At 39.0% G+C, this 24,942-nt stretch overlaps 1 protein-coding gene across 1 annotated transcript in view; it reads left to right on the top strand.

The window, feature by feature from the left end:
• The window catches only part of LOC132825016 (ADAMTS-like protein 1), a 280,127-nt gene extending 256,307 nt beyond the window's left edge, over nucleotides 1-23,820 (top strand). The window contains exons 24-29 of the mRNA XM_060840015.1: nucleotides 1,442-1,654; nucleotides 2,750-2,933; nucleotides 8,533-8,740; nucleotides 15,918-16,027; nucleotides 17,406-17,626; nucleotides 19,516-23,820. Coding sequence (XP_060695998.1) covers nucleotides 1,442-1,654; nucleotides 2,750-2,933; nucleotides 8,533-8,740; nucleotides 15,918-16,027; nucleotides 17,406-17,626; nucleotides 19,516-19,622 — 1,043 coding nt within the window. The 3' untranslated portion in view covers nucleotides 19,623-23,820. The remainder of the gene's footprint in view (nucleotides 1-1,441; nucleotides 1,655-2,749; nucleotides 2,934-8,532; nucleotides 8,741-15,917; nucleotides 16,028-17,405; nucleotides 17,627-19,515) is intronic.
• The last annotated feature ends 1,122 nt before the right edge of the window (nucleotides 23,821-24,942 follow it).

Raw genomic sequence — 24,942 nt, forward strand, 5'->3', positions numbered from 1 at the left:
TCTATAATACATTTTCTGTCTCGAAAGTCCCTTGACTTTCTGTTATCAGCATGTAAAGCACAGCATATGTTAAACTGTTGACTTCATTTCCAAGAAGTCACATGGTGAAAACCATTCCAATCCAGAAAATGTCCAAAGTCAGAAGTCACACGACATCAGGTTATAGTCCAACAGGTTCATTTGAAATCACAAGCTTTTTGAGCACTGCCATTTCGTCAGGTAAACATTCACAGACTTCACCTGATGAAGGAGCAGTACTCTGAAAGCTTGTGATTTCAAATAAACCTTTTGGACTATAACCTGGTATTGTGTGACTTCTGACTTTGTCCACACCAGCTCAACACTAGCACCTCCACATCAGAAAATGTCCAAACATTTCTCTATCTTCCATTTGTTTGCATAGAACATCAATATGTATTTCCAACAATATTCTGCATCTTCCCAAATTCTATATGTAGTTTTATTCTGGGAATGAAAGGATAACGCAGAAAGAAGGGGCTAATGTTAATGCTGGATTGACTCCACCCAATCTATTGATGGCCTAGAAGGAGGAAGGAACTTCACTCTTCCTTTCAAAGGGAGCAAATGTATCAGTACCAGTTTCCTAAGATCTTAGTTATTATACCCGTCCAAACATTTTTCAATTATTGCTATCTTGCAATAAAACATTTGTGTCTTAAATAAATTGTCTTTGTCATTATATCCTCTACCACTAATCACTAGATAGATCTAACTAAAATAGAATGAGGGTTGTTCATTATGAATTCCCTCAAGCCCCCTTTACTCAGTAAGTCATACAGATACAGATATAACACGCATTTCGTCAGCGTGAATTGACTATAACACAACAGACGTTGTTTGCATAACATGAACTTTCTATTGAAAGAGTATAGCGATTTTCTAATAGCAATCTTCTACAGCATATTTTTCTATAATAGTTTTCCATAGTGTGGTTTTCTATAATGGTTTTCCATTACGTGATTTTCTATAACATGAGGTTGCAGAGGGACACAACAGTCATATCATAGCGGAACAACCTGTAGAGACATTAAATACCACAAGTTGCCAGAAATGGTCATCTGGAAAAATACCACAATTACTAGAATAATCTTATGTTTATAAATCATGTTATAACTGCTGAGTGTCATATTATTGTAAATTCCACTTTCTGTCAAAAATTTGGAAATTTCTGCAGATTAAAGGATTTGTCAACACATCATGTCAAATAGCCACTGTTTGTTGACTTGCAATACTGATCAACCTCACACACTTTTATTTATTAGATGGGACTAAGGTGTTTTGGGCAGAACAATTTAAGGAGTGAAGAATCTTGATTAGCTATATTTGAATGAGATTAGGAAGACTAAAACTTAATCACGTGACAACCATCTTCTATGCATGAAATGCTACTAGTTCCAATAATTTTCTTTTCCCATTCCAGGTTGCCCTGTTAAAGGCTATCCAAAACCAAGCATCACCTGGTTTTTTAATGGCAAAGTCATAAGCACAAGGTTAGCACAGAAACATCAAATCCAAGCTTCACAGCAGGTCTTTCGAATCCCAACTATCACCAAAGAACATCAAGGCAATTACAGCTGTATCGCTCAAAATGATGCTGGGTCCCTCACACTAAAGGTCATACTGGAGATAGCAGGTATGTTTCTTATATTTAATGATAGTAACATAAAATAATAATATGGTGCTTCCCTCTCACTACTCAGGGAAGAGTGGATTTGCAGCACATTCCCTAAAGCATACAGGAAGTTGTTTATTTTTTTTGTCAGCAGATTGTCATACAAGCATTGAGAATTTGAGAAAACAGAAAATTATTGATTTTCCCGTCTGGTGGGTATAGGTTGGGGATGTCATGGTGGTGAAATGTGGAGAAAGCGGTACATTGTCCTTGCTAAGGAAATGGCAAAATTATATTATGTCATAACACGTGATGTCTTTTTCCAGGTGCAAGGTGATCAAATAAATCAGTGTTGGTTAAAGGAAAACAAAAATTGTTCAGCAGCATTTACAACTCCTCCAATACTTGAAGCAGTGCATGTCCAGATGCAACAAAATCTAGACAACAGTCAGACTTAAGCTGATAATTGAAAGTAACATTCACACCACATGATACCAGGCCTAAATTCTGTCTAACAAGAGAATCCAATTGACTGATGAACAGGCATGTCAGGAGATGTTTTTCTGTGCTGATTCTGTCTCTGAGCTGTTCTTGTAGCTATACAGTTTATTATGGCTAGTCCAGTTCAGTTCAATTCCAAGTCAATAGTAATCCCCAATGATAGTGTTGACACCAGGGAGATTCAGCAGTGATATTGACATTGAATACTACCAATCAGGTAACTACCTCAGCCCTGATACCAGAAGTCTTTAAACACAGGGAGTGTACACTTTCAAATATCTGACTTGAGAAAAGTAGGAAAGGGTAACAACAGTTAAAGAATAATCTAGCCCATTGTAAGTTCAATATCAATATGATAAAAACATAAGGGAGATGTGAGGAAAGAATGGAGACTAAGAAAACAACAAAACTATTTTGAAAGATTGTAATATTTATTATATTTCTATTAACAAAATGAAAAAGCACTGTCCTTTGAGAAACATCAGAAACATTGTCAGATTGTTTAATGTGAAGAAGAAAAAAAAGTGAAGATTTCTAGAATATTTATTTGTTTTATTAAATACTGAGATGTTTTCCATTGTGGTGAAAATGTCCGTTTCCATGTCTTTGTGTTAGAATATGAGTGGTTGATTGGCGAACTCCTACCATGCTCAGCACCATGTGGGAATAAGGGTGTGCAGGTTCCAAAGCTGAAGTGTCTGCAGGATAACAACACTGAGGTTGACAAGTCTCACTGCAAAGACAAGCCTCAACCGGACATCCATACAGTTCCATGCAATGTGAGGGACTGTTCTCCACGGTGAGAAAATAATCAGAACATCTGAGGGTCATGAAACATCTTATCATTTACTTCCACTGATAGTAGCCAAACCTAGTTCTCTGTATAGTTTTGACAAATAATTAATATTCATTTTTTGAAACATGTTCCGATACTGAAGTATTATAATTGGTCCATTGCTGAAATATGGCAAAGACAGTGAGTTATCCAATATCCTGGCCTTGATGATACGTTACAAACTTCACAGATCTTCTCACTGAAAGCAAGTTAAGTCACACATGCATGTCTGAAAGTACAATAATTCATGGATATACATTACAGACTCATTAGTATTTTGTTGCTTAGTTTTATTAGTTTTCTAATGAGGCTCAACCATTAAAATGGGTTGGATGTTGGCACTAATCCAGATGAGCTTCCCCTTTAATACTCGTGAGTGGTCCCTCTGCCCAGCCTCAGTGGGGTTCCCCTCTGAGTTGCCTCACAGATTTGTGCTGTCATTCACAGGTGCATCTCTCTATCAGTCTCCAATGGGCCCAGTACTCACTTGAACACCTCCTGTTTGGGATTAACAAGCTTGATTAAAAAATACTGGGCTTTTGTAATATTTTGATCAAATATAATTGAAAATTTTGTCCGAAGAAAAAGGGCTCAACCTTTTTAGCCAGTCTCCTCATTTCGCTCCCCCCACCTTATCCCAGTCCCAAGCCTCCAACTTGGCACTGCCCTCTTGACCTGTCCATCGTCTTTCCCATCTATCTGCTCCACCCTCCTCTCTGACCTATCACCTTCTCCCCCACCTTCATCTACCTATTGCATTCCCAACTACCTTCCCCCCTAACCTCACCCCAGTCCCATTTATCTCAGCACCCCAGCCCACAAGCGTCATTCCTGATGAAGGGCTGATGCCCAAAACATCAATTCCCCTGCTCCTTGGATGCTGCCTGTCTGGCTGTGCTTTTCCAGCACCAGTCTTTCGACTCTGATCTCCAGCATCTGCAGTCCTTACTTTATGTCCAACCTTTATAGGGCCAACCTGACTCCGGAGGTCTAGAAAAATGGCAGGCTCAAAAGGGATGGCAAGTTCTGTCCCATTTCCAGCAAATTCCATTTGAATGTGAATTCAAGCCCAGAAATACAAATTTAGTAGAGCCATTTGAAGTTAGCATTGAGCTCAAACAGACGTTATTTTTGCTGTTTCAGGGGTGGCATTATGGTAAGCACTGCTGCCTCTTAGCACCACTGACACAGTTTTGATTCCAGCTTCTGGCATATGCCAGTGTGAAGTTTCCACATTGTCCCCGTGTCTACATGGGTTTCCTCTGGGTGCTCTGGTTTCTTCCCAGAGTCCAAACATATGCAGGATAGGTGGATTCGCCATGATAAATTTCCATAGTGACCAAGGATGTGCATGTTAGGTGGATTAGCCATGAGAAATGTACTGTTACAAGGATTGGGTTGGGGTGGTGCGTCTGGGTTGGATTCTCTTCGGAAGACTGGTGTGGACTCAGTGGGTCAAATGACCTGCTTTCACACTGTAGGGATTCTATGATTCTATTCTATGCGAAACCTTAATCTACATCATGGAAATTACAAAATTATGGAGGGGACATTAATGCTACAGAAATGTGTTTAAATCTCAGTTTGAAGTGATTTAAATTCCCAGCCTACTGCATAATTTATATTTTGAACTAGTGGCATGTGGGTTTTGAGGGAAGTCTTTTTTTCCTATCACTGATTACATGGTTCCTGAGGTATACCTACAGTCAAAAGTGGATGAGCAGTTTTGTGAATAGTGGGTTGAAGAGATAGTTCTGAGGGTATGAATTGCATAGATGCTATAGGGGAGGAGTGGAAGGAGGGCCAGAGGGCTCAACAGCAAAGAGTCATACAGCATGGAAATGGACCCTTTGGTCCAACTCGTCTGTACCAACCAGATATTCTAAATTAATGTAGTCCCCTTTGGCAGTGGTTGGCCCATATCGCTTCAAACTTTTCTTATTCATATATCCATCCAGATGCCTTTTAAATGTTCTAATTGTACTAGCCTCCACCACTTTGTCTGGCAGCTCATTTCATTACACACACCTGCAAATGTGTTGCTGGTCAAAGCACAGCAGGCCAGGCAGCATCTCAGGAATAGAGAATTCGATGTTTCGAGCATAAGCCCTTCATCAGGAATAAGGAACTTATTCCTGATGAAGGGCTTATGCTCGAAACATCGAATTCTCTATTCCTGAGACTTATTCCTGATGAAGGGCTTATGCTCGAAACATCGAATTCTCTATTCCTGAGATGCTGCCTGGCCTGCTGTGCTTTGACCAGCAACACATTTGCAGCTGTGATCTCCAGCATCTGCAGACCTCATTTTTTACTCATTACACACACCACCCATTTTATTAAACTGGGCCAAAGTTTCAGAGGATCATGATGGGCTTCTTCCCAAACCATGTCAGCTCTGAGTAACCTTCAAACGTCCTCCAGAAACAGCAAGCCCAAATCAATCATGACCGCATTCCCGAGGGCAAGAATCAGGCATGTGACAGGTGTTTCCATGGAGATGGATCTGCTGCATTAGGAGATTTCTTGACTTGGGCTTTCTGCCTCTATAGTAAAAGTACAGCCTGAAAATTTCATGCATTATTGGAACAAACCAAAGATCTGAATTACTACCAGGCTTTAAGAGTCTGCAAGAGTGAGCTTAATTCCTACTGCAGATTCTGAGGAGGATTGCCTGAGTTATCAATTCAGGATGAAGTTGTGAACCACATCTTTATATTTACAGTTGTAATAATAAACTAATAAGCTGTCTTTACAGAATGTTACAAGGCCAACCCTGATTCCTGAGATTTAGGCAGTTAAACCAGCAGGCAAATCATGTTTTGTAGAAAGTTCTAAGTTTGTCTATTTTAAATATGCTAAGTCTTCCTTATTAATATATTTTTCATTTATATTATATTACATCACAGTGCGCTCTGGTGTCAGGAAGTTTCAACAACATTTTAATAAAGCTAATATCTTCACTAATTGATAACAATTGAAGCAATAAAATTATTTATAATTAGATTTTTAAAAATTGGGCTCCTAATTAGCTGACTCAAGTAGGCTACCTATCCAGATTCTGTTGACACATTACTCCATAATGGAGGAAGGAAGTAAATGTACTGTAACTATAACTACATTTCGGGTGATATAAAAATGGATAGAAAGGCAAGTTGCTGGAATGATACAGACAGTTTACAGAGAGATATTGATTGGTTAAATAAGTTGGCAAAAAGTTGGCAAATTGTGTGTAGTATGAAATTGTTCACTTTGGAAGAGCGAACAAAAAATTCACATTATTTAAATGAAGAAAATCTGCAGAAAGCTGCAGCACAAAGGGACTTGTGAATGAAACAAAAAGCCTGTGCCCAGGTGCAGCAGGGAAGGGAATGTTGATCCTTTTTTTGAAGGGGGTTGGGAATCTGGGTATGGAAATCTTGCTGCACCCGTTTAAGGTGCTGGTGAGACCACATCTGGAATACTGTGAGCAGTTTTGGCCCTCTTTCATTGGAATGATCCCTGTATGAGGGATTGTCTTAATCTCCCTGGTATGGAGGTCAGATGGGTTGGGACTCTACCTTTTGGAATTTAGAAGAATGAGAGGTGATCATATTGAAACATGCTGGATTCTTAAGGGGCTCAACAGGGTAAACTCTGAGAGACTGTGGGACCGAAAGGGAATAGTTTCAGAAATAACAAGCACTAATTTAAGAATGAGATAAAGAGGAATCCCTTCTCCGAGGTTTGAGTGGTTTTGGAACTCTGTGCCACAGAGCAGTGAGGGCAGAGTCCTTGTGTATGTTTAAGACTGAGATGGAATGCTTCTTGATCAATATGGGAATTGAGCATCATAGGGAAAAGGCAGGAAAGTAGATATGAGGAGTGTTGGAGCAGCCATGATCCTATTGAATGGCAGAGCACACACTTGAGGGGCCAACTAGCCTACTCCTGTTCTGAATTCTCATGGTCTAATAGTCATCTTATGGAATTACCCTTTACATTTTGGTTTAAGATTGGTGCCGAAGAAATACCCTTCAAAACAAACAGAACTGTATCTCTCTATCTCTCTCTTTCTCTCAACTTGAATTGTGTAACTTAGAGGATGGGAGATTGCAGTAATGATCAAGACCAAAATCCGCTTGCAGGGCTGAGTTTTCCATGTGTTTCACTTGGGAGGAGGGGAAGGAAATCTCAGACTGTAAACTGTCTATTCACTGCAGAAAATTAAATTAGATTGCATAGAATAAGTACAAAGATCCAGGATTTGGAAATAATTGGAGAAAGCACCAAAGAAAAATTTTTATTGAATAGTTTAAGTTAAATGCTAATACAGTTGTGCCTAATATTTGACTATCTTTATTGCCTTTGATCTCTGTGTTTGTTCCAGGAGGTTGTCCTTCCTTTGGCTTGCTGTTATTTTGATGGTGAGGTGCACTTCCATACTGAACGGTGGCTCAGTGGTTAGCACTGCTGCCTCACAGCACTAGGGTCCCAGGTTCGATTCCAGCCTCGCATGTCTGCCTGTGTGGAGTTTGCACATTCTCCCCATGTCTGCGTGGGTTTCCTCCCACAGTCAAAAAGATGTGCATGTCAGGTGAATTGGCCATGCTAAATTGCCCATAGTGTTTGGTGCATTAGTCACAGGGAAATGAGTCTGGGTGGGTTACTCTTCAGAGGGTCAGTGTGTGTGGACTGGTTGAGCCAAAGGGCCTGTTTCCACACTGTAGAGAATCTAATCTAAAATAAACCCTCGTATGTCTAGGAATCTTCAGGGAACTTACTGTCAAATGTGATACCTCTTACATGTACATATCTCAAATTCATAACAAATTCAAGGCTCAGTCTTTGAAAAATGAAAATTTTACATCCTAGATGGAGTGTAATCAAGTACTTCACCAGATCATTAAAAAAGAAGCACATCTGTGTAAATGCAAACTAACTTGCTGCAACTTACCCAGGCACCCCAGCTGGCTTAGTACCTTCAAGAAGAAGGGAGGAAATTTCAGGTGAAACAGCAATGCAGAAAATTTTAGCGTATTGCTGAGAGGTCCTATGTTCTAGTGCAAGTGTAACTTTACTTCAGAGTGTTTGACTCAATTGGATCAATGTGAACGTTTTCATCTGGTCTTCTTGATAAGTTGTTACATTTGGCAAGACAATTGAATTCAGAATGGAAACTAACATTAAGCTATTAAACTGAAAGTTACTGAAACTGGAATGCACACAAACAGAGAGGGAGTTTGGGACTGTCTCCTGGCTGACAGCAATTGTGTTCAGAGAAATATGTTATCAGAGAAAATGGGAATGTGTTAAGAAGATGACAGAATTAACAGAATTAGAAACAGAAAATGTTGGAGAAACTCAGCAGGTCTGACAGCATCTGTAGAAAGAGAATAAAAGAGTAATTTTTGTTTCCTTCTCCACAGATGTTACCAAACCTCTTGCATTTCCTATTGCTACTTCAGATTTTCAGCATCCACAGAATTTTGCTTTTATTTAGAACTAAACTAGGATTGTGTGGTAGGACATAACTTGGATTAGTTAAAAAGTGTTTGATTTTTTTGTAATGGGATTTTGCTAGGTGGATTGTGAGTAGCTGGTCCCCATGTACCCAGCATTGCGGAGGAGGAACACGGAGGCGCCTGGTCAGTTGTCAGAAGGTCACAGCAGCTGGAATACTTGTCGATCTCTCACCTGGATTCTGTGCTCAGTCAGGAAAGAAACCAGCAGATTCCCAGACCTGTAACAGGCAACCTTGTTCAGAGTGGTTCACTTCAAACTGGGGACAGGTTTGTACTAGCTGTGAAACTTAATGCTAATGGTGATATCTGCAATCTATTGAAAATAGTGAATGATTCATTAATTTTATATTTGTTGCTAAATGGTATTCTACAAGGTGAAATGTATATGTGCTATATTATGAGTCACTGAACAAGCTTTTTAGTTTGTTTGCTCACTACTGTTGCATTGGAGCAGTCTCAAAGTTGAGAGGTCCAGGGGCCCACAATTAAAGCAGCAAATGTTTTGCCAGTGAGAGGGTATGCATTTGGCACCCCGTTTATCCCATTTGCAATATTTCTCAGCCTGAGGTTAGATCATTCTTTGGTTCTGTGATGGTTTTACTGATTCTCCAGAAAGCTCATTCTTCTGTCCTCTTTCAGCAAATCATTTTAAAGGAATAATCTTTTGGGATCAGGGCATCCCCATTGCTCATAGGTCCTCATGAAACCTGCAGCATAAATCTGCCAGCATGCTCAAATAATTTTGAGGTTTTTACTATAATAAAACAAGACACACAGACTAACCAAATCACCCTTTCCACCTTTATACTCACAACATTATAAAATTAATATTGTCAAAGACCCTCAAAATTCATCCCAAAAGTTCCCAACCAGACAGTTATAGAGTCATAGATGTAGAGCATGGAAACAGACCCTTCAGTCCAACTCATCCATGGTGACCAGATATCCCAACCCAATCTAGTCCCACCTGCCAGCACCCGGCCCACAACCCTCCAAACCCTTCCTATTCATATACCCATCCAAATGCCTCTTAAATGTTGCAGTTGTACCAACTTCCACCACTTCCTCTGGCAGCTCATTCCATTCACGTACCACCATCTGTGTGAACAAGTTGGTCTTTAGGTCTCTTTTATATCTTTCCCCTCTCACCCTAAACCTATGCCCTCTAGTTCTGGACTCCCCAACCCCAGGGAAAAGACTTTGTCTATTTATCCTATCCATGCCCATCATAATTTTGTAAACCTCTATAAGGCCACCCCTCAGCCTCCGACGCTCCAGGAAAAACAGCCCCAGTCTGTCCAGCCTCTCCCTATAGCTCAAATCCTCCAACTCTGACAACATCCTTGCAAATCTTTTCTGAACCCTTTCAAGTTTCACAACATCTTTCCAATAGGAAGGAGACCAGAATTGCACCCAATGTTCCAACTGTGGCCTAACCAATGTCCTGTACAGCTGCAACATGACCTCCCAACTCCTGTACTCAATAGTCTGACCAATAAAGGAAAGTAAACCAAATGCCTTCTTCACTATCCTATCTACCTCCGACTCCACTTTCAAGGAGCTATGAACCTGCACTCCAAGGTCTCTTTGTTCAGCAATACTCCCTAGAACTTTACCATTAAGTGTGTAAGTCCTACTAAGATTTGCTTTCCCAAAATGCAGCACCTCGCATTTATCTGAATTAAACTCCATCTGCCACTTCTCAGCCCATTGGCCCATCTGGTCAAGATCCTGTTGTAGTCTGAGGTAACCCTCTTCGCTGTCCACTATACCTCCAATTTTGATGTCATTTGCAAACTTACTAACTGTACCACTTATGCTCGCATCCAAATCATTTATATAAATGACAAAACGAGGTAGACCCAGCACCAATCCTTGTGGCACTCCACAGTCTGAAAACCAACTCTCCACCACCTCCCTCTGTCTTCTACCTTTGAGCCAGTTCTGTATCCAAATGGCTAGTTCTCCCTGTATTCCATGAAACCTTGCCATTCAGCCTCCCATGGGGAACCTTGTCAAATACCTTACTGAAGTCCATATAGATCACACCTACCACTCTACCCTCATCAATCCTCTTTGTTACTTCTTCAAAAAACTCAATCAAGTTTGTGAGACATGATTTCCCATGCAAAGCCATGTTGACTATCCCTAATCAGTCCTTGCACTTCCAAATACATGTACATCCTGTCCCTCAGGATTCCCTCCAACAACTTGCCCACCACCAAGATCAGGCTCACTGGTCAATAGTTCCCTGGCTTGTCCTTACCACCTTTCTTAAACAGTGACACCACGCTAGCCAACCTCCAGTCTTCCAGCACCTCTCCTGTGACTATCAATGAAACAAATATCTCAGCAAGAGGTCCAGCAATCATTTTTCTAGCTTCCCACAGAGTTCTAGGATACACTTGATCAGATCCTGGGGATTTATCCACCATTTGTGTTTTAGGACATCCAGCACTTCCTCCTCTGTAATATGGACATTTTGCAAGATGTCACCATCTATTTCCCTACATTCTATATTTTATATCTTCCGTATCATTTTCTACAGTAAATACTGATGCAAAATACTTGTTTAGATTCACCCACCCCCCCCCCCATTTTCGGCGCATCCACACAAAGGCCACCTTGCTGATCTTTGAGGGGCCCTATTCTCTCTCTAGTTACCCTTTTGTCCTTAATGTATTTTCGATTCTCCTTAATTCTATTTGCCAAAGCTATCTCATGGCCCCTTTTTGCCCTCCTGATTTCCCTCTTTTTGGATTAACAAACCCTTGACTCCACGAATAATCAATTGTCAACACTGGTGTGTAACTTAATCAAAGATTTTAATAATTTATTCACAATATAGTAACTTTAGCAAAGCAAATTTAAATAAATTTGATCTATTTGATGTCCATATTTAAACCCAATAACCTTTGTTTCCAGCTCCATTCACACAAATGGCAGACAGATAAACAAACACAATTATGGGATAAATAAAATAACAGAACTGGCCAAATTATTAAAGTGATTTTTATGATGCGTTGTTCTGACAATGTTGATCAGGTCCATCTTTTCAGCTCAGTCAAGGGAAGTTAATAATACTTATAACATAGTTTCTATTCTCTGAACTTCCAATAGCTGATAATGGCAGGGAGCTTTCAAAATCTTCATGCTGTCATTTCAACAGCCAAACTCCTCTTCACAGAAAGCAGAATTCAACATTAAGTTCACATTCTGGCCTTTCCCTGTCAGGCTGATTGTCTCCCCACAGGTCGCAGTTATCATTAAACACCTACTGGAACATAAGGTCTTTTCCAGACATGCTGGAGCCAATCCCATGTATTGACCTTAATAATCGCCAACATCTACTATCTGTTTAAACATACCGCTCTTACCCAGTGTCAAAGCATTTGTAAAAACTTTTGATCAAGAACTAACCTGCAATTAACTTCCGGACCAGGCCTCACTGACAAACAGTAGCTTGCTTGTTTTTTTTTGTCACAATTGCTACCCACAGTCCAAGAGGATTTTCAGCTCGCAGTTCTCAGTTCATAGCTCCAAAGAATAAAATAAAACTAATGAAAAATCAGCAAGAGTTCAAACATTACATCTATTTGTATAAATATTTCTAGTGAGCTATGTTTAAACTTATCACTCAAGGAAGATATGGGAACATTCCTTGTGTTATAGCTGAATTGGTATTAGGATAACTGGACAAAAATGTTCACAGACATGCACACGGGTTTTTTACTTTAATTTAAAAATACATGCAGGATAGCTGGCATAATCCGAACTCCCATTGTACAAACCAACAAGGAAATTAGATCTTACTGGTACTGACCAGGTTACTGAAGGATAGCTAAATATTAGATGTTGAAATGTTTTTGTGGTACGGTGCAGGAAGTCTCCTTAATGTTTCCATTTACCTACAGCTAGTTTATTTGATTAATAGCTGTGATATATAGATAATTGAGTTGTGCTGTTAAAACCCACAATTATTAGTTTTGGCTATGTATTTGTCTTTTACCAATTAGCATTTAATGTTTTCAATCTCTCTAAACATATTGAGGGATTAGAAGTCCAGTTAAGTAACCTGGCATTTGAACATCCTGGCTTCAAATGACAAGTAGTTTTACGGGGCCAATCTTTGTCGTAAAGTTTTTAAAAAAATGATCTGCTTTTTAAATGTTGAACTTGAGTCTGTGCAGTTATAAAGTGAAAGTCCAATCCAGTATATCTGAGTTTAACATATTTAAACAATTCATTGTAGTCAAAGAAACACAGTTGAAAAGTAAAATGACTAAAAATGGGGGTTATTTTGAGCATTTTAGTTAGATTGCAAACTATTGAAGGAGAAATGGCTAATTATTACATCTGAAACCCACCCACATTTAAACAGCATCATTCTGCAGACAGCAGTATTAAATTAGGAAACATTATTTACTTACTTAAGCCATCAGAAGCTGGAGCTCCTGAGATTAAGGAATTTAACTTCGGGCAATGATTATGTTTGACTTCGGATCATTGATGTGTCAAAGCTTTTGGAAAGCAAATAGCAGATACATTTGATGATAGCTACAGCTGACAGTAAACTATAATTAACTCTTTAGTATTAAATGTGTTAATGGAATGCATGCATGAATGGTTTACTGAGTTTCACTTTAAATCGGCCATAATATTCTTTCTTCTTATGTTTTTGACTATAATTGTCCTCCTCCCTGTGCTCTAAACATCATATGATTCACTCAGGAGTTCAAAATACACATGATCAGGGAAGGAAATAATTAATTTACGCTGTTAAGTAAATGAAGTGAGACAGAGACATTTTAAGGACTTATACTCACTTAGTTTGATTTTTCACTCGTAAAAGAGAAAAAAAGAAATCAAAATGCTATAATGGGGAATATGACTATTTTTGCCTGTAGTTTGTAACATTAGGTCAACAATCACGAATCTATTCAGGGGCTACCAGTAAAATCTAGTTTCCTTGTTTGCCTGAACAGTGGGAGCTCCTGTGATGCCAGCTGCTTCACATCTATTTTTATATTAACATTACAAAAGATCCTCCGGCATTTCTGTGAACATTTATGTACGGTATCCTAATACCAATTTAAAGCTAAGCCAGAATCCATGCCTCTTTCTGTTTTGCCACCTGCATTGATTTAATCATTGTCGTATGTAAAAGTCAATTTGAATTTAATCATTTCATGCAGTTGTGACTGAAATGAAATGAACTATTACCCACTTGCAGGTGAGCCTAGTGTTTTAAATTGCTAGTTTGAATGTGGGTATTATTCCCCTGGTGTTTCCAAATCACATAATTGCACAGTAGAAACATTCCATGGCCGGTTCTGATTCAACAGCACATTATTAATTCCTTTATGGAGTGTGTCTCCAAGATTCAACAGGTAATGATCAAGATAGCTGTGGCCTCCATTCAGTGAGCTACAAAACATCAGGAAATATTGACGCCCCAAAACATAAGAGTAGGATAAAAGGCTGGCACAACATCGAGGGCCGAAAGGCCTGTGCTGTGAGCTTAAATCCTGAACACACTCTTTCTCTCTCTCTCAAGCATACACACACACAAGATCCTAAAATCACATTCCCTGCATTGAGCTCAGCAAGATCCAAAACTTTGCCTCAATAGCTGCGACAGTGTTATTCATGATGGCAGTCTGGCCACAGCAGTGAGTTATTTTCATTTGAACAAAATAGCGTAGATGGTTTCAATGAAGATGGAATTGTTTTTCAATCCGTTATCTTCATTTCCTGTACTGGATTAAGGATGGGGCGTAAAACTCAACAAACTTACTCTGTGTGTGTCACCAAGAAGCCAGAGCGTTGACAACCTGAAACTACAAGGAAATGAATCGAGTAAAATGCTCCCAGTAAAGCACATGATTTTAATTAACTTCTATCACATTTGCTGCATCTGCTTCTTCCACAAGCAGCTTTCCAGGTGCACAGGTCATTCCAGGAATGACGTTGGGTGTTTATGTATTAAAGTTAATGTGTAAAATATAGAGCCTGAGTTTCACCTATGTTCTAATATCATCTGCACAGGATGTCCAATCAAACATAACATTAAGTCCCCACCCCCACCACCACTCACTGAATGTTAAGTAAAACCAGACAGTTCTTTGACTTCTACTGATAAACCTAGCTTCTGAAAATTGTGTCATGTCAGTCAAATCTTTAAACATTCGCTAAACACAATACTCGTATTATTTAGCTTCATGTCTGTTGAAATAGAAGATGTAATTGTCATGAAATTGTCTATTACATCTGTAATATTCTCCAGTATCCAGGGAGCTCTTGAACCAAAACATACAGTGAAGGCTGGTCTCTATTGCTATTAATATGTTAAAGTTTCAGTCGCGTCAATACTTCTGGTGACCAGATTATACTTTGAGTTGGGATCGTGCATAGATAGAAAGTGAGGAGGACTGAAAGAAGAGGAACCTGGGACATCAGGAGGAGCTGGAACCTGGCTGGGGGAGTTGGAGCAAGTGCTTGTTTGGATGCTGAGGAGAGCTTAGGAGGGGTGAGGGTACTGTCAAGTGTTGGCCTTGCTGAGGTCCTGAGAGTTGTGGGCTGGGGAGATTTAGGCAGAAGAGGTGGTGTTCCAGGTTGGGTGGGGGTGGGGATACAGACCAGAGAGACAGTGAGAGGTGGGCTGTAGGACTTTGAGGAGTGGGAATTGAGTGAGCCAGCATCCTAGGTAGTCAGGATTTGGAGGGAAGGGAGATCAAAGAGAGGGTTTGTAGAAAATAGGATTGGGAGTGGATGCCAAGTCAAGCAATAGAAACAGATGCCTGGTAGATGTGAAGAGTTACAGCTATCATTTCCACTTTCACTAACTGGCTCAGAGAATTCCAGCTCCACATGGGTCCTTGAAGAAACCTTTCAGAATGTAATGTTGAAGCTTGACCAAGCTCCAGCATGTGAACCTCGTGGGGAATCTACTGCTCATCCCTCACTACTGCAGCTGACATCTGATTATATATCTCCAGAGTTAAAGATACTTCCCAGGGTCTTCAGCAGTATTTAGAATTACTGAAGCTGGAAGCATTCCCAAAGTTTACTACCTTTAGTGATTTGAGTATTTGTGCTTCCAGATCACTTTGTTCCTCTACCTTTACCATTCTTATTTTGCAAATATATGGCCACATTCTTCATCCCAAAATGTATGAAATCGATGCTGACCCTCCTAATGCCTTACAAAGGGAATGCTGCACTCTTAAGAGGTGCTGCTATTTGAATGAATTAAAGGTTATGCCCTCCGTTTCCCCTTCCCACTAAAATTATTTTCATACTAAACTGCAAAAGATACTCAACTAATAATGGAAAGTATGGACTTGTTGAGAATTATCTCACGTTTTTCTTGTTGAATACAATAAAGGTTTAAGTGATGCAAATCATTAGATTAAACTGTGGCTTAAAATGTTCCCTTGAATAGTGTACTAACCATTGTGTGGGTCTGAGGCTGGGAATCCAACGTCGTCATGTCTTCTGTCAGTCGCAGAATGGAACCAAGTTACCATCCCAGCAATGCAGCAGTAATACCAGGTATCTTATTCTCAACTTGTAATGACACCCTTGTGACAATACAAGATAATGCAATTGACATCAAAATGTAGTGTAACATTCAATAATGACACCACAAACCATCCACGTGATGCATATTTTAATGTTATCTGACAGATTTCTGAAATATAATGGGACCGATGTGATTAAAAAAAAAATCAGCCTAAATTCCAACTTCTACCGGTTAATGTTTAAACAGATTCTAAGCTGCAATTGCACTAGCAGCAAATGTTTATCATAATTACTCGGGTATCAGATTATTTACAGCACCCTATAATTGGAAGCATTGTTATTTGCTATTATGCTGTTTCCTCATGTAAAAAATGTATTAGGTTTATCACTTTTTAAAAAAAAGCCTTCTCTGTCAGTCTCTCAGACAGTTTTCTATATTTTTCTCAACTTAAGGCTCCTCCCTTCAAGAAACTTGAAAGTATAACAAGGGAGTATCTATCAACATTGAATCTCTAGTTGGGTTTAAATTATGCCCCAGACCTGGAATGTAGACTCTATGTTGTTGGGCGTCACCATTGGTTCACATTAGTCTGTGGTCCCATATTGTGGTCATTTCTGGTCACACCCTGAAACCACATGTACAAGTTCACACAAGGCGATTGAATCTTTTAAGAAAAGTAAATGCAACTCTGCATTTCATGCATTTTTTGTTTCAATTCATAGGGGATCAATTCATAACTGTAAGAAAGAGTTAATATGTCAGTTAGGACTCGAATAATGCTTGGGAAGAGATGGTGGGACAACCACCTGATGAAGGAGCGTGTGCTTCGAAAGCTAGTGTGCTTCCAATTAAACCTGTTGGACTATAACCTGGTGTTGTGTGATTTGTAACTTGGGACAGTAGTTTTGGGTAGTGGCTTTTCAGCCTGAGTTCAAGTTCTGTCAGATAACCAGGGGAAGAAGTAGCCATTTGTTGCTGGAAAAGTCGCATAGGAAGTAAATTAGAGTTTCCTGAGTTCCCAAACTTTCACAAAAAAGGTTGGGCCTAACTTTGTAAAGGATTGTTCTGCTATAAGGTGCATTTTGTTATCACAAATTCACTACAACACGATTGATGAGTTGGGGACACTGATTCTAAAGCGCGACGTTTTAAGGCATGTATTGGTTATAACACGATTCCGACCCCCTTTAGTTTAAATGATGCTGCTATTATGCAATTTTCTTATAACATGTGGGATTGCCAAAGAATGGAACTTCCACGTTATAGCAGAACTGACTGTATTAATTAGCAACTGCGTTCAGTCTGAAGATGCAGGACCTAATATGTAAGATGTGGCAAAGCCCAAACAGAACTGAAAATATGCTCTGCTTATATCATAATGTTCTCATGAGCACACTTTGCTTTTAGGCCACACAGCAGACGGAACTGTACGTCAGATCTTTGTACTGTCCAATGGCGCACTAGTTCCTGGACATCGTGCACCTCTTCCTGTGGGAATTATGGTTTTCAGTCCAGAAGAGTGGAGTGTGTACATCTGCAGACAGGCCAACAAGTGAGAGAACAATTCTGTTCTTGGAAGCAGAGGCCAGTGAACTGGCAGAGGTGTAACATTGTCCCATGTGAAAAATGTAAGTTCCAACTTATGAGCAAACTAAAATGTAAGAAAAAGACAGATTTAATCTGATGTTTATAATTTGTCAGTAGCATAAAAGTGAAAAATGACATAAAATGGTAGAATATTAGTGCACAGCAGTTATTTACTAACCATGTTAGTAAACCATGAAAAGCAATCATGCCTCCTGTTCATGAAAGGCTCTGGTTGCAATTTGAAGCTTTCCCCAGGAGGGCAAGTTTTAGGGAAGAGTCCATTCAGATCTGCCCAAGATGCCACCTTCAAAAGCTGCAATATGACCTATTGATGAGCTCTCAATGTGTCCGTTAACCATCGGTATTGGCCTGCGTCGTGAATTTGGCAAGATCGTGAGATCACCCACTGTGATGAACATGGTGGCAGGAATAGTGTTGGAAGAACCATCAATGCACAATGACAGCAGTTAGTAGTCTACACAAAATGCACTGCACCAACTCACCAGGCCTCTTCGGCAGCATCTTCTAATCCAGAAACTACTACCAACTTGAAGAACGTAAGCAGCAGATGCATGGGAATGCCAACAACTGCAGGTCCCTCTCCAAGCTACACACCATCCTGACTTGAAAATATATCACTGTCCCTTCACTGTCACTGAATCAAAATTTGCACGACAGCATTATGGCTGTATTATATCATGTGGACTACAGCAGTTCAAAAGACAGCTCACCCCCACCTTCTTCAGGACAATTCAGTCATGGGCAATAAATGATGTCTAATCATCAATGGCCACATTCTGCAGAATAAACAAAACCAAAAGCCTGGTACAGCAGTTAATACCGTTGCTTTGGACCCACTCACCTCAATTTCTGATCCAGAAGGATCTGAAAGGTCATCCCTGTAAGAGGTTCAAGGCCACAAGAACATAGAGTTCTGTGCAGCATATTAGAGATGTGTCAGTGGGGACTCTGTAATAACCAACAGCGACTACAAAGAAGATAAAGTTTTATTGGTCAAATTCATTAGTATCTGATAAGAAGCAACAGTTATTCCTGTCTCCAGAATTTCTAAGAAATGACCATTGAAAGTCAATGATTGACCGGAGTCTGCACGCTGAGATTTATTTAACTCTGTTGCTACTTTACTTGAATCACAGAATTTCTATCTGCCTGTTAACTTTCAAACATAAAGTTCAAAATGGTAAAAATGATTTTGGCTGTTGCTTGCAAAGAACATGTACATTATGAAACTTAATGAATCTCTTGAGGGAAAGATTGATTTTAAGTAACTTTTTAGTGCAAAATTAGGAGTTTAAAGTTAATTACCAAAACAGCATGCCTACTCCAGGCATTTTGAGGACACGAGCCTTGTCTTTTTTCATCCTATTTCTTCAATGGAAGGATCTTAGATCTGCCTTGAAAGCTTCAGAATAATCTACATTACTTTGCCATACAATGTCTTCAGTGCATCAATATCCACTATAAATGTAAAATAAAACAAGTAAATGTGGATGTTGGAGATCTGAAACACATTAAAACAGAAATTGCTGGAGGAACTCAGCAGGTCTGATAAAATCTGTCAAGAGAAGGCAGAGTTAAAATCCACTACAAAGAAAATGTATGCACAATTGCAGACAATAGGATAATCTGTAGCTAACTTCTCCCAGTGGGAAGACAGTCCTACTTCCAATCCTCACTCCCACTGAGCACAGCCACAATAGATAAATTCCCTTTAATATATTCACGCTTGATTTCACCAATCATTCCACTAAGTTAAAAGAATGATAATCATCCTGGTATTTGATCAACTTTGTTTCACATTGACTGAACTCTTTTTGTGAATGATCAATGCCCTTGTGTAATTATAACAAATTTGTTGGCATTTTTGGCAAACGTATTGTCTAATTGTTTTGTTTTTACTCACCCACAGCGGAATGCAGAGACACAACCAGATACTGTGAAATGGTAAAGCGACTAAAACTGTGCCTCCTGTCCCAGTACAAACTACGCTGTTGTGAATCTTGCAGGGACATCTGAAGATTATAATTCTATAATTTATCTCCTCACGTTGAAAGGATGAAGGGTGGGGATGGGGGAGAAACTCACTTGAAGTGGTTGCTTTGTTTTCAAATTTCTACAGCTCCCTGTGTTTTCTTTTGGAGGGGCAAATATTTCTGTGGCTGCTTGAAGGGAGAATCTGCATCTGAATAGGAAAGAATCTGACAGCTGCCATTCTGGGTGTAGTAGAGCAATTACAATATGTTTAGACACACTGCCCCTTCATTACTTATTGTACTTTGGATGAATCCATCAGTTGTTTTGATGAGTGCTATTTATAGCACTGTGATGCTGGATGACAGTGATTGTGAAGGGCTAGTTCTAGAGTGAGACTGACTATCTTTGTTCAAAGCCCCAAAGAAACTGTAAATATATTGTACTTTTGACTATTTTGAGGGAATTTCTGCTCAGACCTTTTGTGGAATATTGCAACAAATCTAACTTTATGACAGATTCCCAGCAGGCACAGTGTTGTATCCTTGAAGGGGGGAACAGAAGCAAATGTATGTTAATATGACAATTGGTGTTGGAATTTACCCCTTGCAACTGTAAGGGAAAATAATATCTGCAGTATCGTTGAGAGAAAGGGATTGGAGAATAACCTGTTATTTATTTCTTTCAACATCTGTCTCAGATCAAAACCAACTAGTCAAGTGAGCATTATCTACCGAACCTTGAACGCAGTTCCACTTGAATAGTATAGAATCACAGGCAAACCATAGCCCTGGAATTAAGAGGGAGATTCTTTGACTGAAATTAGGTCGGCAGACTGGGAATTCAGGAACAATTTAAATGCATAAGAAACAGGCATCAGCACTGATTAATTATTCAGTGATAATATCTGGAAGGTAAATGGGTTGAATAGATAATGCAAGTGCTAGTACTGTCTATTCACATGCATCTTCTTGGAGTAATGTGTTCTGAGGTCTTTGGGCACTGTCAGCAATATTCAGACAATAAACGTCACCCTATCCCCTTACTCCTCACAATTCATCAGAGGTTTATTACAAAGTTCTTCCTCTTCAATTGCAATCACTCAAGGACATCGTCTCCAATTCCAAAACATCCCCGCCAACACTCTGCCACCTCTCTCCCACTTCCTCTTTTATCATGCATTTTTGATCGTTTATGTCAGATTGTGGGTCAACCTGATAGCTAACCTGTTTAAAGTGAGGTGCAAATGAAGTAAGGGTGATGTGAGAGGGGGAAAAAAACTTAAGGGTATGATAAGTATTGCCTGGAAAGGTAGTAGAGGCAGGTTTGACGAGGCATTCAAGAGGGGATTGAATGGTTATTTGGATAAAAAATAGTGTGCAGGCTTATGGGGAAAAGGAAGTAGATTGGCACTAGGTAATGAGAGGTGGAATGGCCTCATCCTATATCATTGCAATTCTGTGAATCTTTTATATCCAATCGTTGAATTTCTGACATGGATTGTAAAATAGGAATGTTACAATTCATTTATTCAAAGTTCTATTTTGTCCCAGTCATTTCCCCTTCTCAATATATTATAGTCTCACTACCAACCATTTCCTAAGTCCTTCCTCCAACCAATCATCCAACTGTTTCCCAATCACGAGGGGAACATGGTGCCTTCTCTTGAACTTTAGTATTGCTATGAAACAGAGAAAGAGGTGCTTAATCTTGGTTGACATGGCCTTTCTCTCTCTCTCTCTGTTGTATAAATTGTCCTATGATTCAGTTATGTAGTAACAGTAACATCAGATACAAATTTTAGGGAACCTCCTATCCTCTGATCTGTTCAGAGACAATGGTGGAATTAAAATAAACAGAGGTCTTTTCAGCTGCAGGTTCATTATCACAATCTGCTGTGAAACAACATAATTACTTTGTTCTGGGGCTTAGATTCAACAATGAAGCAAAAGTACTTGCCACTGATCTTGAAGAATATATCCCTGAGATCTCTCAATCTCTGTGATGAGCAATTTACACCTTTCAACTATTCAGTTATGGTGGTGGATTCTCAGTGTGGAGTCCAGCAATATCATTTAGCTGTCCAAGCTCCTAACCAAGCTAAGAACTCTCATGACCAGGTCAGGAAAGAAGAGTATAAACTAAATACTTGTAAAAATGTTCCACAATGAAAAAAAAGTTTGGGATGTGAATGTGGCACGAGGATAGAAGCTTAAAATTAAAGTTAGATTTTAATTAATTACTTAAATATTAAGGAAATCTAGTAATTAATCAGAGACATTTAACATATTTTGTTATGAATAAAAATATTGCTGAACAATAGAACTTGCTATGAACAAAGTTGAAAATCGAAGTTTACTTAATTGGAAAAGATAGACATTGCTAGGGTATACAATGGTAGGATTTCAAACAGCAATGAGATTTGAAATGGAAAATTCTTGCATATAATTAATTGATTTGACTGATTGTTGGTGCTGGGGGTATTTGTTATGTTAATCCACAGCACCACCTGTGGCAGAGCAGTGAGTGACAGACTAGTTTCTCATGTTCATCTACACATGTGCTAATTCCTTGTGTTGTGGTCACGGTCAGAGAGTTGATTAATGATTGTGAACACCAACAGTTCACCATTTGGAATGAAAAATCCAATTCATGTCAGGCATTTAAATTCTTGATCTTGCTTCTATTTCCTCATGCCGTGTACCGTTTCCCAGTCCAAAATGTGCAGAGAAGCTCATGGTTGTTTCATTAGTGAGCCAGTGCCTTGCTTTCATTTCCCACAGATAAAGAATTCACTTTAAATGGTGGAAAAATGGGTTTTCAGCTGCATCCAACAATCTTTTGATACAGTGCATTGTCTTGTTAATGGCATTGTACTGCATTAAGGCAATGTTCATGCTTATTCATGTCTTCATGAGCCACACACAGTCTTTGGAAATCTATATATGTTTTCTAATTAACTGATTCTGAGGCATTATTCCACACCTCCAGAGCAAATGAGACTTGAACCCAGGCCTCCTGGCATAGAGGTAGGACATTACCACTGCACCACAAGAGCCCTCCTGGAAATATGTCATCCACATACGCAATCAAGTAGTTCAAACAACATGTTAAGGTGGATGTATATGGTCCCTGATTCCATCAGTGTAGTTTACTGTTCTTTTTGTATAATATTTGCATTGCTAAAAAAATTTAAAATACTGCTTACATGAATGGATAGGATTCTCATGCTGTTTAACAGTAATTGTGAGATAGGTATATAGAGGCTTTTAGTCCCAGGAGACATCTTGATGTGATCAAGTGTAGGTTAATAATTATGACCTGGCTAAAAACACTGACCAGGCTATTTACAACATTGTAATTTAACATTTAAAGAAAAATTATTACCACAGCTTTAAGCAGAATAGAACAGCAGTTCTCGTTTTCAGCGAAGGTGGGTCTGAAATCTAAGCAACTTAGATCTTGAAATTTATGTATAGTTTAAGATATGATCTTTGTAAAATATGCTCTGTATCTATTTATTAGAAAGTTATGTTGAACAGTGCAATATACTTCTAACTGTATATTATCTTGTCCAGAAAATACTATTTTGGGGGAAATTTCTTGTAACCAAAGCTTTTTTTGTTGGCTATTTTTGCAAAAGAAGTTGAATTTTTCATTTTAATAGCACTTCCATTGAATATTCTTTCTCTTATTTGTCTTACACTGCACTGCGAGAGAGTTTCACTCCCAACTAATGGGGTGTGTGAAATAAGCGATGCATTCCTAATATGTTGGGGCTGCTCTATTAAAACCAAAATAATTTTCCCAATCCTTCTTCCCATTAATTCCACTTACATTCCTTCTAATGACTGATTCAGCGGACTAGTTGCTATGTACATAGGATAAACACATTATGTTTCTCTCAGACGACCACTGCAAATCAGTAAACAGTCTGTGGTAGAAAATGTTCCCTGATATTGTGGGAAGAATTTGCTTATTTCACTAACTTGAGGTCAATTGGAACATTTGGTAGTGTTTTACTTCATGCAAATGGCAGAGGAAACATGAATTAAATATTAAAGTAACATTTTGTGCTTCTTATCCAACTGTACGTCCTGGGTGTAGTCATAGACTCATCAGTTGATTTTCTTCTCCTACAGTAATTGCGAATGTACATTACATTTTAGTCTGTGACAAGGACCCAGTAATACATTTTCTAAACAGAGTGTTACTGGATAAAGTCTGATGTTACTTACCAGAAGCCACTGTATGTAATTTGTTTTGTACCAATTGTACTCAAGTACAATATTTATTTAATTGTGTTTCATTTTTCTCTGATTTATGTAAAATCAGTACTTAAACACCAACATGAAAGTGTTGAAGCTCAGCCACTAGTTCTCCTGTTACCTCATTCTTCAAGTCACAAATTCTAATACATTCACATCCACAAAAACTAGTTTCCATTCCCAAGTGACTGCAACTTGCCAGGTTTAATGGCAATGGGTCAAGGAACATTTCAGGAAGGGAGGAATTTTCTGGAGACAGATTGCCAATTTTAGGTATTGTCACAAGGCAATAGCCTCTATTTTAACTGGTGGAACAATGCTGCCACACCCTGGAATAAAGGTTACAATGCACCAGGAACTGAGCATTGCAGATTCTGGTGCCTGTTATCATGTAAGCCCCTGGTAGTAGTTGCATTGGGAATGGATGGGACAAAAGTTTGCATTAGACTTCACCATGTAGGTTTTGGGGGGAGCGGGGGGATGGATAGAGGAGACTTGAACTAGGCAGGGACACACCAAAGACTTTTATTGAAAAAGCTCTTTCACGCTTGGAAATTGTCATTACAGTTTGTTGTACGTCCTGTGAAAAGGGGGAATAAATGAAGAAAAAAATGGAAGTAGAAATTGGTAAAGGGAGAAAGAAAATGATGTCTTCAGGGAAAAATAGCATCAAAAATACAAATTCTTAAAATTTCTTTTGTGGCCATATCGAAGGAGGAAAATATTGAATTATTGGTAAAAAAATATTTTGGTCCAAGAAAAATGAAATCAATTTGTCATTGATGCATTAAAATCACTAAAAGCTTTAAATAACAATGTTCAAAAAAGGTTAAAAGATTTTACAGAGGGAAAAGCAGGCTTCACATTACACAGGACTAATGCCACATTACTTTAATCTAAGTTTAAAGGTATGTTTGTTTTGCAAATGGGTTTTCTAATTACATTTCTACCTACTAAACCAGAAAGTAAACTTCTGTCTTCCACTATTTGAGAAGATGGGTAATGTTTAATAATAAATGGAAACAGGTCAGAAGATGGGGCCAAATGCCAACAGAAAAAGTTTAATGGTTTAACATCTCTGGATCATGGCAGACAGA

Source organism: Hemiscyllium ocellatum, chromosome 2, assembly GCF_020745735.1.
Source record: "Hemiscyllium ocellatum isolate sHemOce1 chromosome 2, sHemOce1.pat.X.cur, whole genome shotgun sequence".
NCBI classification, from domain to species: Eukaryota; Metazoa; Chordata; class Chondrichthyes; order Orectolobiformes; family Hemiscylliidae; genus Hemiscyllium; species Hemiscyllium ocellatum.